The following is a 22,384-nucleotide window of genomic DNA, read 5'->3' as shown; positions in this document are numbered from 1 at the left end:
AGTCTCCCTAATTGGACATAGAGGTTTCATGGTCACCTGCTCCATGGCAACAGATTGTCCCTAACCCCAGCTCCTGTGGTAAATTAAAAACGCGGAGCTGGGAAAGGAAATGGAGTAGAAAACACGTGGAGATCAAGGCCTGTTGGACAGCATCCTAGAACATGTCTAGAGGTGCTATGACCTGAGTTAACTGAGAGATGCTCCCTCAATGTAACACTCACTGAGAGATGCTCCCTCAATGTAACACTCACTGAGAGATGCTCCCTCAATGTAACACTCACTGAGAGATGCTCCCTCAATGTAACCCTCACTGAGAGATGCTCCCTCAATGTAACACTCACTGAGAGATGCTCCCTCAATGTAACACTCACTGAGAGATGCTCCCTCAATGTAACACTCACTGAGAGATGCTCCCTCAATGTAATACTCACTGAGAGATGCTCCCTCAATGTAACACTCACTGAGAGATGCTCCCTCAATGTAACACTCACTGAGAGATGCTCCCTCAATGTGACCCTGTTGTCAATCTGTGTGACAGGAGACGAGTGCTGTCAGAGCACTAAACCAGATGTCACTCAGCCCAGCCTAGAGGGACTTGGGCAGTTGTCAGCACGCTGAACACTCTTCCCAAGAAAGACCACACACACACACACATCCAGAAGCTAGCACTAGAAGCAACCCCCAGTAAATCTTCAGTGCAGACTCGTTTAGTGTGAGAACATCTGGGAACTTTTAAAGAGGATGTTTAGCGGATTAAGAAGCTACTAATTAAGGATTAGGCCTTTCAGAAACTGTGAAATTGTGGATTTGTAGGTTTCACTCTCTAAGTAAGCAACAGTGTCTCCCTAACTGTTGCTTGGTCATCACTAGTTACTACAGCCACAAAATCAGAAGGCCCACCTACTCGACCAATCAGATGAGGGAGTGTGATGATGCGTTTGCCAGTGTACGGAATATTTCATGTTCAATTTTGAGGACCAAATAACTAAGTCAGGTTAAGACCCTAGTGAGGATAACGAGCACGCAGATGAGCTCCCCTGAATTTCTACAGAAATTCTTCGGTTGTGCAAACTCCGTTTCATCAGCTTTCCGGGTGGTGGTCTCAGATGATCCCGCAGGAGAAGAAGCAGGATGTTGAGGTCCTCCGCTGGTGTGGTTACACATGGTCTGCTTTTGTGAGGCCCTTTGGATGTACTGCCAATTCTCGAAAAACAATGTTGGACGTGGCTTATGGTAGAGAAATGAACATTCAATTATCTGGCAATAGCTCTGGTGGACATTCCAGCGGTCAGCATGCCAATAGCATGCTCCCTCAACTTGAGACATCTGTGGCATTGTGTTGTTTGACAAGCTTCAATTTTAGTGGCCTTTTATTGTCCACAGCACAAGGTGCACCTGTGGTAATGATCTTGCCGTTTAATCAGCTTCTTGGTAAGCCACACCTGTCAGGTAGAGTATCTTGGCAAAGGAGAAATGCTCACTAACTGGGGTATAAACAAATTAGTGCACAACATTTAGAGAAATGTGCTTTTGTGCGTATGGAACATTTCTGGGTATTTTTTATTTCAGCTCATGAAACATGGGACTTTATGAGGGTAAAGACAAACAAATAAAAACTGAAGAGAAATGTGCTGCTGAAATGAACAAGAAGGCAGTAAGTTCAAATACAGATCACTGTTTATACCATACACTTTTAATACAACAAATTTCATTTTATGTTCCTCAATAACTTTTAAGAAAATGGGACTTTAAAACGGGTGTCCCAACTCTGTGGTCACTAAAGATCCCATGGCACGACTGTACAGTACCTTCATAAATTATTCATACCCCTTGACTTTTTCCATATTTTGTTGTGTTACACCCTAGCCTACACACAATACCCCATCATGTCAAATTGGAATTATGATTTTCGATTCATTCAAAATAAAACAAGACAAGTATTTAACCCCTTTGTTATGGCAAGCCTAAATAAGTTCACATGTAAAAATGTGCTTAGCAAGTTCCATGGACTCACTCTGTATGCAATAATAGTGTTTAACATGGTTTTTGAATGACTACCTCATCTCTCTACCCCACACATACAATTAGCTGTACAGTCTCTCAGTCGAGCAGTGAATTTCATACACAGATTCAACCACAAAGACCAGGGAGGTTTTCCAATGCCTTGCAAAGAAGGATACGTATTGGTAGATGGGTAAAACATTTTAGAAGCAGACTTTGAAGATCCATTTGAGCATGGTGAAGTTATTCATTACACTTTGGATGGTATATCAATACAGTCACTACAAAGATGCAGGCGTCTAGTTGCCGGAGAAGAAGGAAACCGATCAAAGATTTTCACCATGAGGCCAATGGGGACTTTAAAACAGTTAGATTTTAAATGGCGGTAATTGGAGAAAATGAGCGCTAACGGTTCATATTTAGCTAAAACTCGGCAGACAGAAACCACAATATGAATGAGCTAATAGCAATTGCTGTTTTACAATTCATCACATCACTGGAGAGCTCACCATTGACCAAAATAATTTGGTAAAACACTTTCTAAAAATCAATGGTGTAATCCGACAATGGGTAGTTTGTGCGCGCCACCGTTTGTTTTGTGGGTTTTTTCGTCAACCAAATATATGAAGAGGAGACCAGATGAGTTTGGTCTGTTGGCAGAATGCATGTTGGAGGAGGTGTGTCATCTATGATCATTCACTTCCCTTCATTCACCTCCGGAAGTCTACTCAAAAGATGAGTGAACCGTTCCCTCACCTCATTGTAACATCTTTGGTCTGACAGACGTTTACATGACACCCTGAATGCATTGTGTAATGTCAACAAACATGGTGCCACACACAGTTGTTTAAATAGCTTAGCATTAGCTCATCATAATCAGTACAACCTTCAAAAAAGTATTTTACACACATAGGTGTCCATTACAATCTCTGCAATAATCGGAATGGATTATTTGTCGCCAGTTCTTGAAAACGTAATATAACTGTAAATACATTATGCTCCATACACACATACATACTGTATGCTACAGTAGAAATGACAACACGATATACAGACAGTAAGGCACTTACTTTGATAGGAACACACACATGTCCACAGTTATTATTTGTAAGGAAAACGACAATGAAGGCAATGCGAGCACTAGCCAGAAAATATGCCTGGGGGAAAAAGTTTGCAAGACTGCGCAAATGTCTGCATACTTGATCTGCGTGAAACACTGGGGGAGTGCTTTGGCTCTCCTCAAAGAGAGGAGTTTGTCTGGCTCAGTAAATCCTCAAACATACATTGTCTGCAACAGAGAAATGGGCTACTTCTATGTGAATTAATGAGGAGGCAGAACACACTTCAATTCAAACTGTTGTTAGAAAATAAAACTTGTTAGAAAATACTTTGAATTTGACAAACTGAAACATAGCAGGCAGCAGGGGTTAGATAATTAGCAGGCAGCGCGGGTTAGATAATTAGCAGGCAGCGGGGGTTAGATAATTAGCAGGCAGCGGGGGTTAGATAATTAGCAGGCAGCTCGGGTTAGATAATTAGCAGGCAGCTCGGGTTAGATAATTAGCAGGCAGCTCAGGTTAGATAATTAGCAGGCAGCGCTGGTTAGATAATTAGCAGGCAGCTCGGGTTAGATAATTAGCAAGCAGCTCGGGTTAGATAATTAGCAAGCAGCTTGGGTTAGATAATTAGCAGGCAGCTCGGGTTAGATAATTAGCAAGCAGCTCGGGTTAGATAATTAGCAGGCAGCGGGGGTTAGATAATTAGCAGGCAGCGGGGGTTAGATAATTAGCAGGCAGCTCGGGTTAGATAATTAGCAGGCAGCTCGGGTTAGATAATTAGCAGGCAGCTCGGGTTAGATAATTAGCAGGTAGCTCGGGTTAGATAATTAGCAGGCAGCTCGGGTTAGATAATTAGCAGGCAGCGGGGGTTAGATAATTAGCAGGCAGCTCGGGTTAGATAATTAGCAGGCAGCTCGGGTTAGATAATTAGTAGGCAGCTCGGGTTAGATAATTAGCAGGCAGCTCGGGTTAGATAATTAGCAGGCAGCGGTGGGTTGTCAGAATGCATTCTGACATCACGTGCATAAAACATAAAACATCGACCGTTAGAGATATTTGGAATTCACACGTGAAACGGTTAAGTGTTTTGCCATCTTCCATGTCTTTGTACAGAGACGGAAACTGGTCAAAACGATTACCTCATGAATACCTGTGAGTGTGTGTATATAAAGTCTACACAAAATAACTCATGGTATGCTGCAGACCCTTTTATCTACCAAGAGAGTTCTCATCCATAATTATCAGGGCTTTCTGCATTCTTCTACAGGCCAACACCACTCTGGCACTCAACGAAATGTATGTTGAAATGTATGGTGAAGCGTGATTCATCATTAATGCCCATGATTTCAGAATAAGATGTTCACACACAGTTTTACACATCATTTGCTGCTGCTTTATTTTACACTTATTATTATTATTTGCTTAGTCACTTTACCCTGCATCCATGTACATATTGACTTCAAGTAACTTGTACCTCTGTACAAGTTACTTGAGGTCGAAATGTACATTGATCTGGTTCTGGTCCCTGTATGTAGCTCCACATTGATCCGGTACTGGTCCCTGTATTTAGCTCCATTCTTGTGTATTTTATCTTTAAACTCTGCATCATGTGGAAACGTTTGTAAGCATTTCACTGTCAAGTCTACACCAGTTGTATTCGGCGCATGATAAATAACATTTGATTTTATTTGGTGCAAAATACCAAAAAGGTGGACTGCAAGGCTATAATAAAAATCGCCCCCACAATCTGCTTTCCTGGTTTTAAGGTAAATATTTTAAAGTATATCATCAACCTACTGTTGGTCAAAGTCTAAGGCTGTGTTTACTCAGGCACCCCAATTCCAATTGTACAAAAAAATTACGATAAACAGTGCCCAATTGGAAAACGGGGTTGAAGTTTATATCTTAAAGCAGCCTAATTCAACATTTTTCATTTCCCTGAAACTGTATAAATCTAAAATCAAGATGTCAATTTGTTTGTCTACATGCAATTTTTAAAAAACAATTAAGAGCAAACATCATGATAAGCTTCCCGGCTGAGTTTGATTAAGAGATCTGATTACCAATTTACATTTTGAACTGTTGGTTTTATTATAGCTAATAAATAACCAAATAATTTATGGATCGGTACATAAAATAAATTGGTCCTCAAACTTGAACTGGAAATATACCGTAATCTGGCATATGTGTCAACACACTCCCTCATCTGATTGGCCGAGGAAGCGGGCCTTCGGACTTTGTGGCTGTGGTAACTAGCTACAACCCTGTTGCTTACAGACTTACAAAGCTATGTAGTATAAAACAACACACACACACAGTACCATACATAGTCCTGAAGGCAGACAGTGCGGTATGGTAGATAGATTTGAAGGTTGTCCCATGATTGTTGGAAGGTTGTAACATGTTGCGCCAGGCTGGCAGATGGGAGGAGGGGATAATAGCACTGCCTTGGCCCGCGCACTAATTGTCCCTAGCAGCTGTCACCTCGTCTGGTCCTCACCGTCGCTGCCATTACACGCCCATGTCTGTTTGTGTGTGTCACCTACCTTAGAGCTTGTCCAAAGGAGCCTATTCCTGTTACCTTGGGCCTTGCAGCACTACAAACGGTTATTCCGAGGTTTACTTCAACTATTTGCACATTGTCACAACACTGTACATAGGCAATAATATAATTTGAAATGTCTGTATTCTTTTAAAACGTTTTACTCTTCACTTCTGATTGTTTACTTCCCATGTTTATTGTCTATTTCATTTGCTTTGGCAATGTAAACATACAGTATGTTTCCCATGCCGATGATGCCCTTTGAGTTTAATTGAATTGAGGGGGAGTGAATCCAGGTAGAAAAGGGGTTTGATACGACATTATTACAACATCTGTTTAATATGACACCATTGCAATTTGTTGAAATCTGTCTGCAAAGACGTCATTGCAACCACTTTTGCCAGCTGGGAAAAGCAAGGTTTTGGGTTTATACGGAGAAAGACAGAAGGTCAAATCAAGAGATGACAGGTAACACACACACACACACACACACACACACACACACACACACACACACACACACACACACACACACACACACACACACACACACACACACACACACACACACACACACACACACACACACACACACACACACACACACACACACACACACACACACACACACACACTCTCTCTCTCACACTAAGGCAGGTTCGCTGCCACATGGTGTGCGTGCCCCTACAGGAGGACAGCGATTTACAGGCCACAGAAACAGCTTGATTTCTTTCCTTCTCTCTTTCTTTCCCTCCCTCTCTCTTCCCCCTCTCTCTCTCTTCCCCATATGTGTTGGCGCTTACTCACTTCCTCTTTCTTCAATATCTCATTACTCCTTTTCACCGTCAGCGGCGGAAAACAACAGCCATCAAGCATCATTTGATAATAATAACAAGCCTCTGAAGGACACGCTACAGAATGTGTTATTTTTAGCACTATTTGACAGTGATGTGTCTCTACAGCTCCTCAGTAGCAAGGAGGGCCTTGATACAACACCTCAGATCGTAACAATCTCATACAGGAGACGAGACAGAGGCTTGTGGCTCAAATGGCACCCTATTCCCAAGATAGTGCACTTCTTTTGACCACGGCCCATATGGCTCTGGTCAATGGTAGTGCACTATCTAGGGAAGAGGGTGCCATTTGGGACGCAGAAAAAGATGTGAGAGGCAGCCAAGGCCAGGCAGCAGGAGCTAGTTATAGCCTGAACACAAACCCTCCTCTACACTACGACCCATACATTAGTCTCATCTGTGCCAGTCCACAGCACCATGGCATGCATTGCATCTATCTCATTCCCACCCAGTGTGTCATGTTGGTCAGAGTCCTGAGGTACGGCGAGCCCAGACCCGGTGTGTAATGTTGGTCAGAGCCCTGAGGTACGGCGAACCCAGACCCAGTGTGTCATGTTGGTCAGAGCCCTGAGGTACGGCGAACCCAGACCCAGTGTGTCATGTTGGTCAGAGCCCTGAGGTACGGCGAGCCCAGACCCAGTGTGTCATGTTGGTCAGAGCCCTGAGGTACGGCGAACCCAGACCCAGTGTGTCATGTTGGTCAGAGCCCTGAGGTACGGCGAACCCAGACCCAGTGTGTCATGTTGGTCAGAGCCCTGAGGTACGGCGAGCCCAGACCCGGTGTGTAATGTTGGTCAGAGCCCTGAGGTACGGCGAGCCCAGACCCGGTGTGTAATGTTGGTCAGAGCCCTGAGGTACGGCGAGCCTAGACCCGGTGTGTAATGTTGGTCAGAGCCCTGAGGTACGGCGAGCCCAGACCCGGTGTGTAATGTTGGTCAGAGCCCTGAGGTACGGCGAGCCCAGACCCGGTGTGTAATGTTGGTCAGAGCCCTGAGGTACGGCGAGCCCAGACCCGGTGTGTAATGTTGGTCAGAGCCCTGAGGTACGGCGATCCCAGACCCGGTGTGTAATGTTGGTCAGAGCCCTGAGGTACGGTGAGCCCAGACCCAGTGTGTAATTTTGGTCAGAGCCCTGAGGTACGGCGAGCCCAGACCCGGTGTGTAATGTTGGTCAGAGCCCTGAGGTACGGTGAGCCCAGACCCAGTGTGTAATTTTGGTCAGAGCCCTGAGGTACGGCGATCCCAGACCCAGTGTGTAATTTTGGTCAGAGCCCTGAGGTACGGCGATCCCAGACCCAGTGTGTAATTTTGGTCAGAGCCCTGAGGTACGGCAAGCCCAGACCCGGTGTGTAATGTTGGTCAGAGCCCTGAGGTACGGCGATCCCAGACCCGGTGTGTAATGTTGGTCAGAGCCCTGAGGTACGGCGATCCCAGACCCAGTGTGTAATGTTGGTCAGAGCCCTGAGGTACGGCGATCCCAGACCCAGTGTGTAATTTTGGTCAGAGCCCTGAGGTACGGCGAGCCCAGACCCGGTGTGTAATGTTGGTCAGAGCCCTGAGGTACGGCGATCCCAGACCCGGTGTGTAATGTTGGTCAGAGCCCTGAGGTACGGCGAGCCCAGACCCAGTGTGTAATGTTGGTCAGAGCCCTGAGGTAGCCCAGACCCAGCAGAGCCCAGACCCAGTGTGTAATGTTGGTCAGAGCCCTGAGGTACGGCGAGCCCAGACCCAGTGTGTAATGTTGGTCAGAGCCCTGAGGTACGGCGAGCCCAGACCCGGTGTGTAATGTTGGTCAGAGCCCTGAGGTACGGCGATCCCAGACCCGGTGTGTAATGTTGGTCAGAGCCCTGAGGTACGGCGATCCCAGACCCAGTGTGTAATGTTGGTCAGAGCCCTGAGGTACGGCGATCCCAGACCCAGTGTGTAATGTTGGTCAGAGCCCTGAGGTACGGCGATCCCAGACCCAGTGTGTAATGTTGGTCAGAGCCCTGAGGTACGGCGATCCCAGACCCGGTGTGTAATGTTGGTCAGAGCCCTGAGGTACGGCGAACCCAGACCCAGTGTGTCATGTTGGTCAGAGCCCTGAGGTACGGTGAGCCCAGACCCAGTGTGTCATGTTGGTCAGAGCCCTGAGGTACGGCGAACCCAGACCCAGTGTGTCATGTTGGTCATGTCAGCATGATTTACACATGTGTAGCGAGGAGGAGAGGTGGTTCTGCAAGTGGTCTGGTTCTCACATGGGGGAGGGCCTTACACTCTGTTAAAGATGGAATCCACAGTAGGGGAAATGGTACCACTGTCCGCCCCACCGCAGTCAGTTCCTCTCTGCGTGGGTGTTGGCAGGGAGAAGGGAAACCGTGGCCTTTCCTGATCTTGGGGAAGGAAGACATCTTGATAAACCGCTAGGTAGTGAACACCCTAAAGTAAACACACGCCACTCCCTACTCACACACATATATATTTTTAATACTTTATTATATTATTTGAATCCACCAATCAAATTTACAAAAAAAGGTCCCATTCTCCATAGCACTCAAAGGTAAAGAAAGCACCTCATTCTCCAAACACACACACACAACTAGCCAAGACCATAGTGTCCTTTTGACCCGAACCCTATCCCCTGCATTGCTTCCATCCTCAACCTTTAAATTGAAGACTCCTGGCCTGGGACAACAAATAGAGTCCTTGTTCCGATAACTCAGTTGGTTGGCTGGAGCCTGGTTCTTGCCCCACCAGGGTTGTGGATTCCAGCATGAGACTAAAAGTGACCACTACATAACCATAGTATCATTGTGATATCAAGAGGTTGTCTAGATCCATGTAAACAGTGGGAGCCCCACCCACCCAGGGAGCCCCACCCACCCACTCTTCCCCTTCAATTGAACTAACCTAGACAGTGTAGTGGTCTGGTCTACACACAGGCAGATCCACTGTGTCCATGTGACTGGGTGGGGAGAGAGAGTTACTGTAGCCGCCAGGACAAATCAACACCCGGGCAGACAGATGCTGTTTTAGGCCCACTGTTATCATTAGGGCTTCCTACTGCACAACTCCATATTGTTCCCCTTTTAAAATGTTTGTTCCTGCTTTGGTTCATACTCATCCAGGTGAACAATAAAGCCCAAATCACATATGGAGGAGGTTTATCACTGTCACTGAATTAGTGTGTGCATCTGTGCATGCGCGTGGAGGGTGTGTGTGTGTGTGTGCGCGTGCTTGTGCATATGTGTTTGTGGGAGAGAAAGTGTTCCAACAAAGCCCTAGATATTTTGAGATTGCCAGTGTGACTTATTGAGGCTAAAAGCTGGTGAATAATTTGCCTGTTCAAACAATTTCTCATCCGACTCGCAAACTCAATTATGAAAATGAACTGAGTTGTACTGTAGAGGTCTGAGCTCTATGGTGGCATCTCACTTCTGACCATGTGGTAAGGTGTCGCATTGCACATGCTCAGTATTTGACCAGTCCATTTGCAAAGTCGGTTATTGATTTGATTTTGGGCGTGAAAATGAGGCCAAAGGTCACTGCACTGTGATGATACAGCGGGGGAAAGTGCTGATCACAGTAGCTCATATTAAAATGTAGCCCTTTGCCCCGGGCTTGGAGTCTGTTCTTCAGAACATGAGCACTTCTTCAGTGAATTTATTCTTCAACCCTCGTCTCTGACAGTATCGAGCCGACTTCACCGTATCTTGAGCTACAAAGAAACGAGCACAATCACTGCTCCAGTTGCTTTAGGACCAGACCGAAAGCGCCAGGTACATATTGTGTGGAAGGAGGGTGTACATGTAGTCCTGAACAATGTTCCCTCTAAGCTTTGCCGAGCAGTAGCCCGAGACGGCCGTGCAGGAAATATCAGCCCACAGAGAAAAGCAGGAGATTGATCGTCACTTAACTTTCTTGAGCAGTGGTCACCAACCGGTCGATCGCGAACGCCTGGTTGATCTCCAAGCATTCCTAGTCGATCTTCAAGCATTCCTGGTCGATCTCCAAGCATTCCTAGTCGATCACCAAGCATTACTAGTCGATCTCCAAGCATTCCTAGTCGATCTCCAAGCATTCCTAGTCGATCTCCAAGCATTCCTAGTCGATCTCCAAGCATTCCTAGTCGATCTCCAAGCATTCCTAGTCGATCACCAAGCATTCCTGGTCGATCTCCAAGCATTCCTGGTCGATCTCCAAGCATTCCTGGTCGATCTCCAAGCATTCCTGGTCGATCTCCAAGCATTCCTGGTCGATCTCCAAGCATTCCTCGTCGATCTCCAAGCATTCCTCGTCGATCTCCAAGCATTCCCCGTCGATCTCCAAGCATTCCTGGTCGATCTCCAAGCATTCCTGGTCGATCTCCAAGCATTCCTGGTCGATCTCCAAGCATTCCTGGTCGATCTCCAAGCATTCCTGGTCGATCTCCAAGCATTCCTGGTCGATCTCCAAGCATTCCTAGTCGATCGGTCAACATTTCTGTAAAACAACAGCAACCACAATAAAGCCTTGTGGCTGTGTTGGTCTCGGGCTGTTGGCTGTAGGTGCACCCGACTCAGCTGCCCTGCGCACTAGGTAGGCAAACTGTTGCCATTTTTAACCATAGCATGTGTCTAAAGATACAAACTCTGACTTCCAGTAGGCCCTGAGAGCAAATCAAGTGCAATATAGGCCTAACCCTGGCCAATCGGATGGCTCAGACGACCGTTGTCTGCAGTAACGTAGCAGCCATTAAAGATAGCCCCAGCAAAGTTGATACTGAGAGATTTCTAAACGTTTAAAAATCATGACGAGAGAGAGAGACTGTCAACGAATACAGCAAAGAGATGAGTTCATGTTTACGTTCTTACTCAGCACTGTCACCACTTTGTATTCAACACTTTTATAAGCCATGAAATGCGCGTTCTTCCTATTTCCACTCAGCGCTACAACAAGCACTGCAGTAGTAATGAATGAGTAGGAAAGTGTATCTACAGGCTTGCGTTGTTATTATTAGCGGCTTGGGTCTTTTTTAATATCAAGGGATATTTCACTTTCTCTGGTCAGAGGAGTAACAACATGAATTTGTGTACGAGGCAGAAATAATGCAGTGCGACTCGAGTTTCGCCATCAGCTGGAAGACTGTCCCTTTTTGGTCAGTGTCAGTGGACGAAAGGGAGAGGTGGACCCTCAGTCTGCTGCTCTCTCCATCTGCTGAGACTGACCATCAGATGCAGGCATCATCACCACAGTAAACAATAAATAAAAAGCACATTATTTAAATATATGCTCAATCATTACCGGTGTGATCATATAGCCTTCCCCATTAAAAAAAAAATATATATATATATATATATTCCAAACAACAATGCATTCATTGGCAGGGCAATTCAAGCAAAGGCAATTTGCATAGGCTTATGTTTTTTAAAGTCATGTAAAAATAAAAATAAATTCTGAGCGGTAGATCTTGGCTTCCATTTTGACTCAATGTGATCTTGACTAAGAAAAGGTTGACCACTGTTCTACAGTTTTCCCTGTTAACAATATCAACATTTCCCTTTACTGTGGCAATTGTGATTGAATCAACGCAATATTAGCCACTTTCAATGCAACTTGCCGAAACAAAACGAACTATGCAAGATATTTTGTTGTAGGCAGAATGCACCAGAGTAGGATTCTATTGCATTTGTATTTATTATGGATCCCCATTAGCTGCTGCCAAGTGCATTGACACACACTACTCAGCCGTACTTTACACAGACCGGTGTGACATAACCAATCTGAGCTGCAGTAGGCCTATATGCAAATAGACCATTGGCATATGTGGATCTGTGCCATTTACTTTGAACTGGACTGTGTTTACAGCATGAGCGGTCGTGAGTAGATGCGCTTGTTTTGAGATCAAAGTGAGAGCTGCGTGTAGCCACGTGTAAACATGTTAATATCCTTTGCTAGTTAGTGAATTATTAGCCCAGTTATAGATCCTTTGTATTCAGCAAAAGGGGAGTGATTGCTTCCTACAAGAGCACAAAACGTGTACATTTCTAGACATCTTTGAAAAGAGAGTCAAGTAAATACATTTTTTTGTCTTAAAGGGGCAGTGTTGTATTTTGAGACAGGCTTGAATAAGCTAAGTAGCCAATAGGCAGATTGTAGCATAATTTCTGATTCTCTGTAATAAGGGTATGGGAAGTGGTTTCTTACATCAAACAACAAAACAACATTTTCAGTCACCTTATCTGAAGGACAAGTGGCTAAACAGGATCATGTCAAGCCATGCATTTTTTTTCTAAAAGTCTCATGGAATGTAGGCCGACATTGACCTTTGCGCTCAGTAGACCTGCGATTTGCTCAGTGGCGATAATCTTTTGAGGGTTCATCGGTCCTGACCTGGGCTTGAACCTGGGACCTTGCAACTGTCAACCCTACACCTTAGCATTTAAGCCAAGATACCAGAAACTCTTGAGGAGGTCGCTAGGTTGTAAGCTCCCTACAATAGAGCAGGTAACTTGTGTGTAGTGTTCTCCAGTCGGGGGAGTTTTAAAGCGATGCTAAAAGTGTTAGCCAAGGGGCCATGTGTCATACAGCATTCTCGTGTGTTAGTCTAACAGTCAGCATGTAAGGGACCTGTGTTGAATTATTCAAAGCTGTAAGAGCTCGTCCTGGTACTTAGTACTTACCCCATAGTACTACCCCACCAGCTCTCTCTCTATCCCTGTCTGGATTGAAGTGGCTGGAAGAGATGGAGGAGTGGTTTACAGTGGGTTACATAACTGAAGAAATAAGGTAAACGCCAACCTGAAGTGTCTTAATGCGGTGTTGGGCCGCCAGAACAGCTTCAATGCACCTTGGCACAGATTCTACAAGTTTCTGAAACTATCGCAGCGATGGACACCATTCTTCCACAAGAAATTTCATAATTTGTTGTTTTGTTGATGGTGGTGGAAAACGCCATCTCGGGCGCCACTCCAGAATCTCCCATAAGTGTTCAATTGGGTTGAGATCTGGTGACTGAGACGGCCACGGCATATGGTTTACAGCGTTTTCTTGCTCATCAAACCATTCAGTGACCACTCGTACACCCTCTCCTATGAGAGCATAGCCATGGTAGCCAAAATAATGGCCTACCCCAATATTTTTATACGTGACCCTAAGCATGATGGGATGTCAATTGCTTAATTTACTCACGGTTAGTTAGCAACTCAATCACGTAAATCAAAAGTATGTGCCCAGTGGGTGAGATCTCTTCTAGCCAAGGTAGCAACTGGGTATTTTTATACATGACCCTAAGCATGATGAGATGTTAGTTGCACACAACTGTGTGGAAGCACCTGCTTTCAATATACTTTGATCCCTCATTTATTCAAGTGTTTCCATTATTTTGGAAGTGACCTGTATCTCTCTGACCTGGGATTGTTTCCTGTTCGCGTGTGTACTTACCCTACCCTTCTATACTACCGGCAGCAGCTCCTTCTCCCTCATAAACCCAGTGTGGAGTGGATGGGAGAGATGTAGAGGGCAGTAGTGATTTACTGTCGTTTACAGTAACATGTGAGTCATTTTCTATGGCCTGGGGTTGTGTCCATTCCACATCTGTTCTACATCAGATGCTTTGGCGTAGCGCCTTGGCCTAGCACACATGGCGGAGACATGAATAACAAAAGACAAGCAAGTGTACAAGGTAGGCAGAGATTCTGTTCATAGATAGATAGGTAGGAGGAGAACAGAGAGGCACATGCAAGTGGAGAAGAATGTGAGAGAGCGAGAGAGGTTGAGAGAGTTGGCGGGCCAGTTTGCAAGACGGAGAGCAGGTGGATGTTTTGGAGAGACAGAGAAGACAGATGGACAGAGAAGACAGACTGATTGACAGAGCAACTTGATAAACAAGCCATTTGGCAGGGTAGCGGAGAGAACGAGGGAACACGTCACAGAGGAGATGAACCGATGGGTGAAGGGAATAAAGACAGCTCAAAGAATGCCATAGCAAATTAGTGTTGAATTAATGGACACCACCTGGCATCATCATCTGTTGTCTGACTATCACTGTTGTGTTTAATGCTATGCTAAAAGCTATTCAGCGCCGTATGCTAACAGAGTGCGGCATCAGTGCTGACTGTGACTGTTTAGCGCTTATGCTAACACAGCATTGATTTGACTGGGTGCTGGGTGCTAGGCTGCTACGCTATTTAACTATTCATATCTCTCAGGGTTGATAATATACTGTATGTACAGTATGTAAATAAACACAATTATCACTATTATTTGCTTTATAGTCATACATAATTACTATGTCACTTGATTAGCTTTGGGTTAATAGATGCAGGGCGAGTATACGGGTCTGTGTGCTAACTCTCGCTCCCTCTCCTCTGTGTTAAGTTAGCTGAATGCTAACTATGCTAACTCTTGCTCCCTCTCCTCTGTGTGTTGAGTTAGCTGAATACTAACTATGTTAACTTTCGCTCCCTCTCTTCTGAGTGTTAAGTTAGCTGAATGCTAACTCTCTCTCCCTCTCCTTGTGTGTTCCAGGAAAGCCCCACAGCATCGAGAGCTCGGAACGCGTGCAACTGTCGGGGACGTATAATGTCCGCAAAGGGAAACTCCAGCTGCCAGTCAACCGCTGGACCAGACGCCAGGTGATCCTTTGTGGCACCTGCCTCATTGTCTCCTCCGTCAAAGACAGCCACACGGGCAAGATGCACATCCTGCCCCTCATCGGAGGAAAGGTACAGTAAGACACAGGACTGACAAGACTGCTGTTACTGACAATGTTCTGTGACGGCTGGACCGGCAGCCGTATTGAGAGTACCCACGCCAGGAAGAAAAATCACAAAGTTAATTCTAATTCTATGACACCAATGTTGCATCCACAAACCTTAAATTACTCGTACATCACCAGCTTTCCATTTCCATTTGTCTTCATTCTTGACTCCGTCTAATCAGTGTGTAATCATAGAGCTGAAATCAAATCAACAGTCTTTAATCAACTCTGTGACAGAGTCCTGGTGAAGGGCCAATAAGTCATGGTTGCAAATCCGTGTTTAATCTTCCAACATCCTTATTTTATATCTGCATTCTCCACATCAAATACCCTAAATGGATTGTTGGCCTTTATTCACTTTGTCCTCCAATTTAAAAGTCCTATCATGGTTCTGCCTAGTTTAGGCTGGATCCTCACGAATACATTTTCTGGCTTGGGATTTCACATTCCAAACAGGGAGTTAGGGAGAGAGCTTTTGGTTAATGACTGTTATCCCTTCATGGCTGTGTATCTGCAGCAGGGAAGGGCAAACAGGCCCGTTGAATAAGCCCTAAGGACCCTCCTCAAAGGGTCTTTCTATCAGCCTGCCACATACTACATCTAGGCATGTAAAGGACTGTGAATCGCCATATCCCACCGTTAACACAGCTCAAATATCATGTCAAGACACGACCTCTAGATCTCTAGATTCCCATACATCTCCGCAGTGTGCGGTCGTAACTGTATGACCGGAAATTGCAGCCTGAGGCTCTTTTAATATGAACATCTGAACCGTTCAGCTCGTGCTGATGATGTCACTAAATGGACCATGGCCTGTAACATGGAACACAGGGACTGTGTTGTGTACTGAAAAAGTCACTGGACGGTTTATGTTTTTTCCTATAGGTATGTGTGTTTTCTGTATGCACACACACACACGATGTCAATAGCCCTACAGGTTTGTTTATCTTGCTTGCCTGACTCCGAAGGCGCGTGTGTTGTCGTGTCTAACTGGCGATTTGTTTTCCGACAATGGTTATCTTGAATGTGTGGCTTACCCTGGAGGTGTGAACGGAAGATGTGTGTTTGTTAATGCAGTCTCTAGGCCTAACGTGTGTGTGTGTGTGCGTGTGCGTGTGCGTGTGCGCGTGTGCGTGTGTGTGTGTGTGTGTGTGTGTGTGTGTGTGTGTGTGTGTGTGTGTGTGTGTGTGTGTGTGTGTGTGTGTGTGTGTGTGTGTGTGTAGGTGGAGGAGGTGAAGAAGCATAGCCACTGCCTGGCGTTCAGCTCAGCAGGGCCCCAGAGCCAGACCTACTACGTCAGCTTTGACAGCTTCACAGAACACCTGCGCTGGCACCGACACGCAGCCAAGGTACATCAGTATGTGTGTGTGTGCAGTGGAGTACAGTTGGGGATGAAACCGTAGCCCTCACTCACTCACACAAACGCTCACTCACTCACTCACTCTCCTTTCTCTCATCCTAACTGAAGTAGGCCAAAGCCAGGAAACCAATTTTATAAATATTAACAGGGACGAGCGTGTCATGGAAGCCCAGGGGAACACTCAGAATAGACCCTACTGTAGGACTGTGAGGAGGAGTGGCATGAGCAGTAGTCAAGGACTGGAGAGTAGCTAGTTAACCGTGTTCAGTAAGGGAAGTATTGTAAAGGAGATTATAGTGGAACTGGAGAGTATAATAAGGAGAATATAGCAGTAATGAGAGTAAAGTAGAGCATTGTTTCCCATCTCCAGTGCTCGATTGTCCCCATCAGCACACATTTTTATTGAGGATCCCCGGACAGACACACCTGATTGTCGACTGATCATCAAGCCCTCAATGAGTTGAATCGGGTGTGTTTGTCCGGGGCTACAAGGTGTGTTGTTGGGGGTACTTGAGGACTAGAGTTGGGAAACACTTTAGTAGAGGGTATAATAAGGAGAGTATAGTGGAACTGGAGAGCACAGTAAGGAGAGTATAGTGGAACTGGAGAGTCCAGAAGATAGTATAGTAGTAAGGAGAGTATAGTATGGATAGCATAGTGGAACTGGAGAGTATAGTAAGGAGAGTATAGTAGTAAGTAGATTGTAGTAAGGAGAGTATAGTGGAACTGGAGAGTACAGTAGAGTATAGTAGTAAGGATAGTATAGTAAGGAGAGTATAGTAGTAAGGAGAATATAGTACGGATAGTATAGTGGAACTGGAGAGTACAGTAGAGTATAGTAGTAAGGATAGTATAGTAAGGAGAGTATAGTAGTAAGGAGAATATAGTACGGATAGTATAGTGGAACTGGAGAGTATAGTAAGGATAGTAGTAAGGAGAGTACAGTAGTAAGGAGAGTACAGTAAGAGTATAGTAAGGAAAGTATAGTGTAACTGGAGAGTACAGTAGAGAGTATAGTAATAAGAAGAGTATAGTGGTAAGGAGAGTACAGTAGTAAGGAGAGTACAGTGGTAAGGAGAGTACAGTGGTAAGGGGAGTACAGTGGTAAGGGGAGTACAGTGGTAAGGAGAGTACAGTGGTAAGGAGAGTACAGTGGTAAGGAGAGTACAGTGGTAAGGAGAGTACAGTGGTAAGGAGAGTACAGTGGTAAGGAGAGTACAGTGGTAAGGAGAGTACAGTAGTAAGGAGAGTACAGTGGTAAGGAGAGTACAGTGGTAAGGAGAGTACAGTGGTAAGGAGAGTACAGTGGTAAGGAGAGTACAGTGGTAAGGAGAGTACAGTGGTAAGGAGAGTACAGTGGTAAGGAGAGCACAGTGGTAAGGAGAGCACAGTGGTAAGGAGAGCACAGTGGTAAGGAGAGCACAGTGGTAAGGAGAGCACAGTGGTAAGGAGAGCACAGTGGTAAGGAGAGCACAGTGGTAAGGAGAGTACAGTGGTAAGGAGAGTACAGTGGTAAGGAGAGTACAGTAGTAAGGAGAGTACAGTAGTAAGGAGAGTACAGTGGTAAGGGGAGTACAGTGGTAAGGGGAGTACAGTGGTAAGGGGAGTACAGTGGTAAGGGGAGTACAGTGGTAAGGAGAGTACAGTGGTAAGGAGAGTACAGTGGTAAGGAGAGTACAGTGGTAAGGGGAGTACAGTAGTAAGGGGAGTACAGTAGTAAGGGGAGTACAGTAGTAAGGGGAGTACAGTAGTAAGGAGAGTATAGTGGTAAGGAGAGTACAGTAGTAAGGAAAGTAGAGTATAGTAAGGAGAATATAGTAGTAAGGAGAGTATAGTAACGCGATTATAGCAATAAGGATAGTATAGTGGTAAGGAGAGTATAGTGGAACTGAACTAAGTGTTCAGTCATGCTATGACAGATAACAGTAAATATACAGTAGATATATGGAAGCTAAACAGTAGATATACTGGAGATATACAGTAGACATACAGCAGATATACGGGAGATATACAGTAGACATACAGCGGATATACAGTAGATATACGGGAGAAATACAGTAGATGTACAGTAAATATACAGTAAATATACAGTAGATATATCGTAGCTATACAGTAAATATACAGTAAATATACAGTAGATATATGGGAGAAATACAGTAGATATACAGGAAATATACAGTAGATATATGGGAGATATACGGGAGCTATACAGTAGATTTACGGGAGATATACAGTAGATATACAGTAGATATACGGTAGATATACGGTAGATATACAGTAGATATACGGGAGATATATAGTAGATATACAGTAGATATACAGTAGATATACAGTAGATACACGGGAGAAATACAGTAGATATACGGGAGATATACAGTAGATATACGGGAGATATACAGTAGATATACAGTAGATATATCGTAGCTATACAGTAGATATATGGAAATTTACAGTAAATATACAGTAGATATACAGGAGATATACAGTAGATATATGGGAGATATACAGGAGCTATACAGTAGATATATGGGAGAAATACAGTAGATATACAGGAGATATACAGTAGATATATGGGAGATATACAGTAGATATACGGGAGATATACAGTAGATATACAGTAGATATACGGCAGATATACGGTAGATATACGGGAGATATACAGTAGATATACGGTAGATGTAAAGTAGATATACGGTAGATTTACAGTAGATTTACAGGAGATATACAGTAGATATACAGTAGATATACGGTAGATATACAGTAGATATACAGTAGATATATGGGAGATATACAGTAGCTATACGGCAGATATACGGTAGATATACGGTAGATTTACAGTAGATTTACAGTAGATAAACGGGAGATATACGGTAGATATACGGTAGATATACGGTAGATTTACGGTAGATATACAGTCGATATACGGTAGATATACGGTAGATATACAGTAGATATACGGTAGATATACAGTAGATATACAGTAGATATATGGGAGATATACAGTAGCTATACGGCAGATATACGGTAGATATACGGTAGATATACGGTAGATATACAGTAGATATACAGTAGATATACGGTAGATATACGGTAGATATACGGTAGATATACGGTAGATATACAGTAGATATACAATAGATTTACAGTAGATATACGGTAGATTTACAGTAGATATACGGTCGATATACGGTAGATATACGGTAGATATACGGTAGATATACAGTAGATATACGGGAGATATACAGTAGATATACAGTAGATATACGGCAGATATACGGTAGATATACGGGAGATATACAGTAGATATACGGTAGATGTACAGTAGATTTACAGTAGATATACAGTAGATATACAGTAGATATACAGTAGATATATGGGAGATATACAGTAGCTATACGGCAGATATACGGTAGATATACGGTAGATATACGGTAGATATACGGTAGATTTACAGTAGATTTACAGTAGATATACGGTAGATATACGGTAGATATACGGTAGATTTACAGTAGATATACAGTCTATATACGGTAGATATACAGTAGATATACGGTAGATATACAGTAGATATACAGTAGATATATGGGAGATATACAGTAGCTATACGGCAGATATACGGTAGATATACAGTAGATTTACAGTAGATATACAGTAGATATACGGTAGATATACGGTAGATATACGGTAGATATACAATAGATTTACAGTAGATATACGGTAGATTTACAGTAGATATACAGTCGATATACGGTAGATATACGGTAGATATACAGTAGATATACAATATATTTACAGTAGATATACGGGAGATATACAGTAGATATACAGTAGATATACAGTAGATATACGGTAGATATACGGTAGATATACAGTAGATATACAGGAGATATACAGTAGATATACGGTAGATTTACGGTAGATATACGGTAGATATACGGTAGATAACATGAGATGACCTGTTATGTCTTGTCCTGACTCACTCACGGTTGACTTCCTGCCTTTCTAATCTTAAGACGCCTGACCTATCAATGACCTGTTAATAACCACCCTAGGTCACACACACACAATCCTCCCACAAATCCACAATCAGCCCCCCAGTCACACACACATCCCAGCGGAGTTGGGATAATTATGTTTGACACCAGGTTTCCCCTTTCTCTTCCCTCCCCCGGTTGGTCAGATGGTGTCCCAGAGGATCAACTCTGTGGACCTGTCCTGCTGCAGTCTGGAGCAGCTGCCTCCCAACCTCTTCTACAGCCAGGACCTCACCCATCTCAACCTCAAACACAACTTCCTCCCCACAGACCACCGTCTACACCAGCTACAGAGGTAGGTGGTACGATCCAGGGGAATTGAACACACAGGGCTGGAATGATATGGGATGGGTTGGGTCTCAAGAAGGGGTAGGGTGGGGTGGGCTTGACCTGGTTAAATTGCTCTGCCTGGACAGATCTGAGCATGGCATGGTTTGGCTTGGTTGGCTTAGTAAAGAGTTGGACTGGGTCACAATTAGGGTAGAGCAAGACTAGACTGAGCTGGCCTAGATTGGAGTGGACTTGGCAGAATAGTGCTGTGCTTAAGACGCATGAATGGGGTAGTGTCAGTTAGTGGGCAAGGCAGTGTCAGTGGCCTTTGGTTGGGCAGACTTGAGCTGCTTAGGACTAGACCTAGCAGAGATGGGCAGGGTAAGGCTGGCCTGGGCTGGGATGGTCAAACAGACTGAGTTGGGGAGGACCAGGACAGGGCCTAGTTGAGTTGACCTGGACAGTCGGAGTGGATAGAGTCTAGTAGGGTAGCCTAGACCTGTCTGCCTCTGCAGGGAGGCTTTTAATATGGCCTGGCTCCCTCACTCTCCCTCTCAGTACTGCTCAGTGGGCACCATCTGGCCCCAGATTAAAGCACATAGCCAAGATGTACTGTACACTGTGTGTGTGTGTGTTTGTTTGTGTGTGTGAGCGTGTGTGAGCGTGCATGCCTGTCACAGCCTGTCTTAGAAATTCAGAAGATGATTTGTAATTTCACTGCACGTGCAAGTGTGTATGTATATTAGTGTCCTTGTAGTCTACGATGATAGAGAGAGAGCGAGGGCTAGAGTGGGGGATTGTATGTGTGCGTGAGAGCGAATATTGGGTTGTGTGTGTGACAGAGAGGCTGGTTGAAGGCAGAATTAGGGCATACAGAATCTTGATCACTGCAGATTAGAGCAGTCTGTGCATGTGCCCGTCTGATCCTGTCTGAATATGTGCCAGGACCCGTCAACATTATACGAGGCTTTGGCCTTTTCATATTCTATATCCTGGCTAATGCAGGGGATAATCTGAATTCAAAAGACGGACATGACCGATGAGAAGCTGCTAGTTTGGAGATAAAAGGATATGATGTGATATGGAGGGTTTAATTGCTACAGAGCATCCCTGCTGGGCATCAGACTCACACAATGTACTAATGAGTATGACCTACATTAGTAGGGTCACTCGTATTTAAAGTGTCATTGGCTGAGCGAGAGAGAGAGAGGGGAAGAGAGAGAGGGGGGAAAGCGAGAGAGAGAGAGAGAGAGAGGGGAAGAGAGAGAGAGGGAGAGAGAGAGAGAGGGGGGAAAGAGACTGGTCAAGAGAGCGAGAGGGAAAGAGACAGGTGAAGAGAAAGTGAGAGAGAGAGAGGGGGGGAGAGACAGGTGAAGAGAGAGAGAGGGAGAGAGAGGGGGAAAGAGACAGGTGAAGAGAAAGTGAGAGAGAGAGAGGGGGGGGAGACAGGTGAAGAGAGAGAGGGGGAAAGAGACAGGTGAAGAGAAAGTGAGAGAGAGAGGGAGGGGGAAAGAGACAGGTGAAGAGAGCGAGAGAGAGACGGGAAG

At 44.7% G+C, this 22,384-nt stretch overlaps 1 protein-coding gene across 1 annotated transcript in view; it reads left to right on the top strand.

Annotated features, from left to right (window-relative positions):
• The window catches only part of LOC124041771 (PH domain leucine-rich repeat protein phosphatase 1-like), a 102,196-nt gene that overhangs the window by 42,072 nt on the left and 37,740 nt on the right, over positions 1–22,384 (top strand). Inside the window, exons 2-4 of the mRNA XM_046359768.1 lie at positions 14,942–15,138; positions 16,397–16,522; positions 20,714–20,862. Of these exons, the coding sequence (XP_046215724.1) occupies positions 14,942–15,138; positions 16,397–16,522; positions 20,714–20,862 (472 nt within the window). The remainder of the gene's footprint in view (positions 1–14,941; positions 15,139–16,396; positions 16,523–20,713; positions 20,863–22,384) is intronic.

Source organism: Oncorhynchus gorbuscha, linkage group LG08 (genome assembly GCF_021184085.1).
Source record: "Oncorhynchus gorbuscha isolate QuinsamMale2020 ecotype Even-year linkage group LG08, OgorEven_v1.0, whole genome shotgun sequence".
Taxonomy (NCBI): Eukaryota; Metazoa; Chordata; class Actinopteri; order Salmoniformes; family Salmonidae; genus Oncorhynchus; species Oncorhynchus gorbuscha.
The sequence above is the reverse complement of the archived record's forward strand: the minus strand, read 5'-3'. Positions and strand labels throughout refer to the sequence as shown.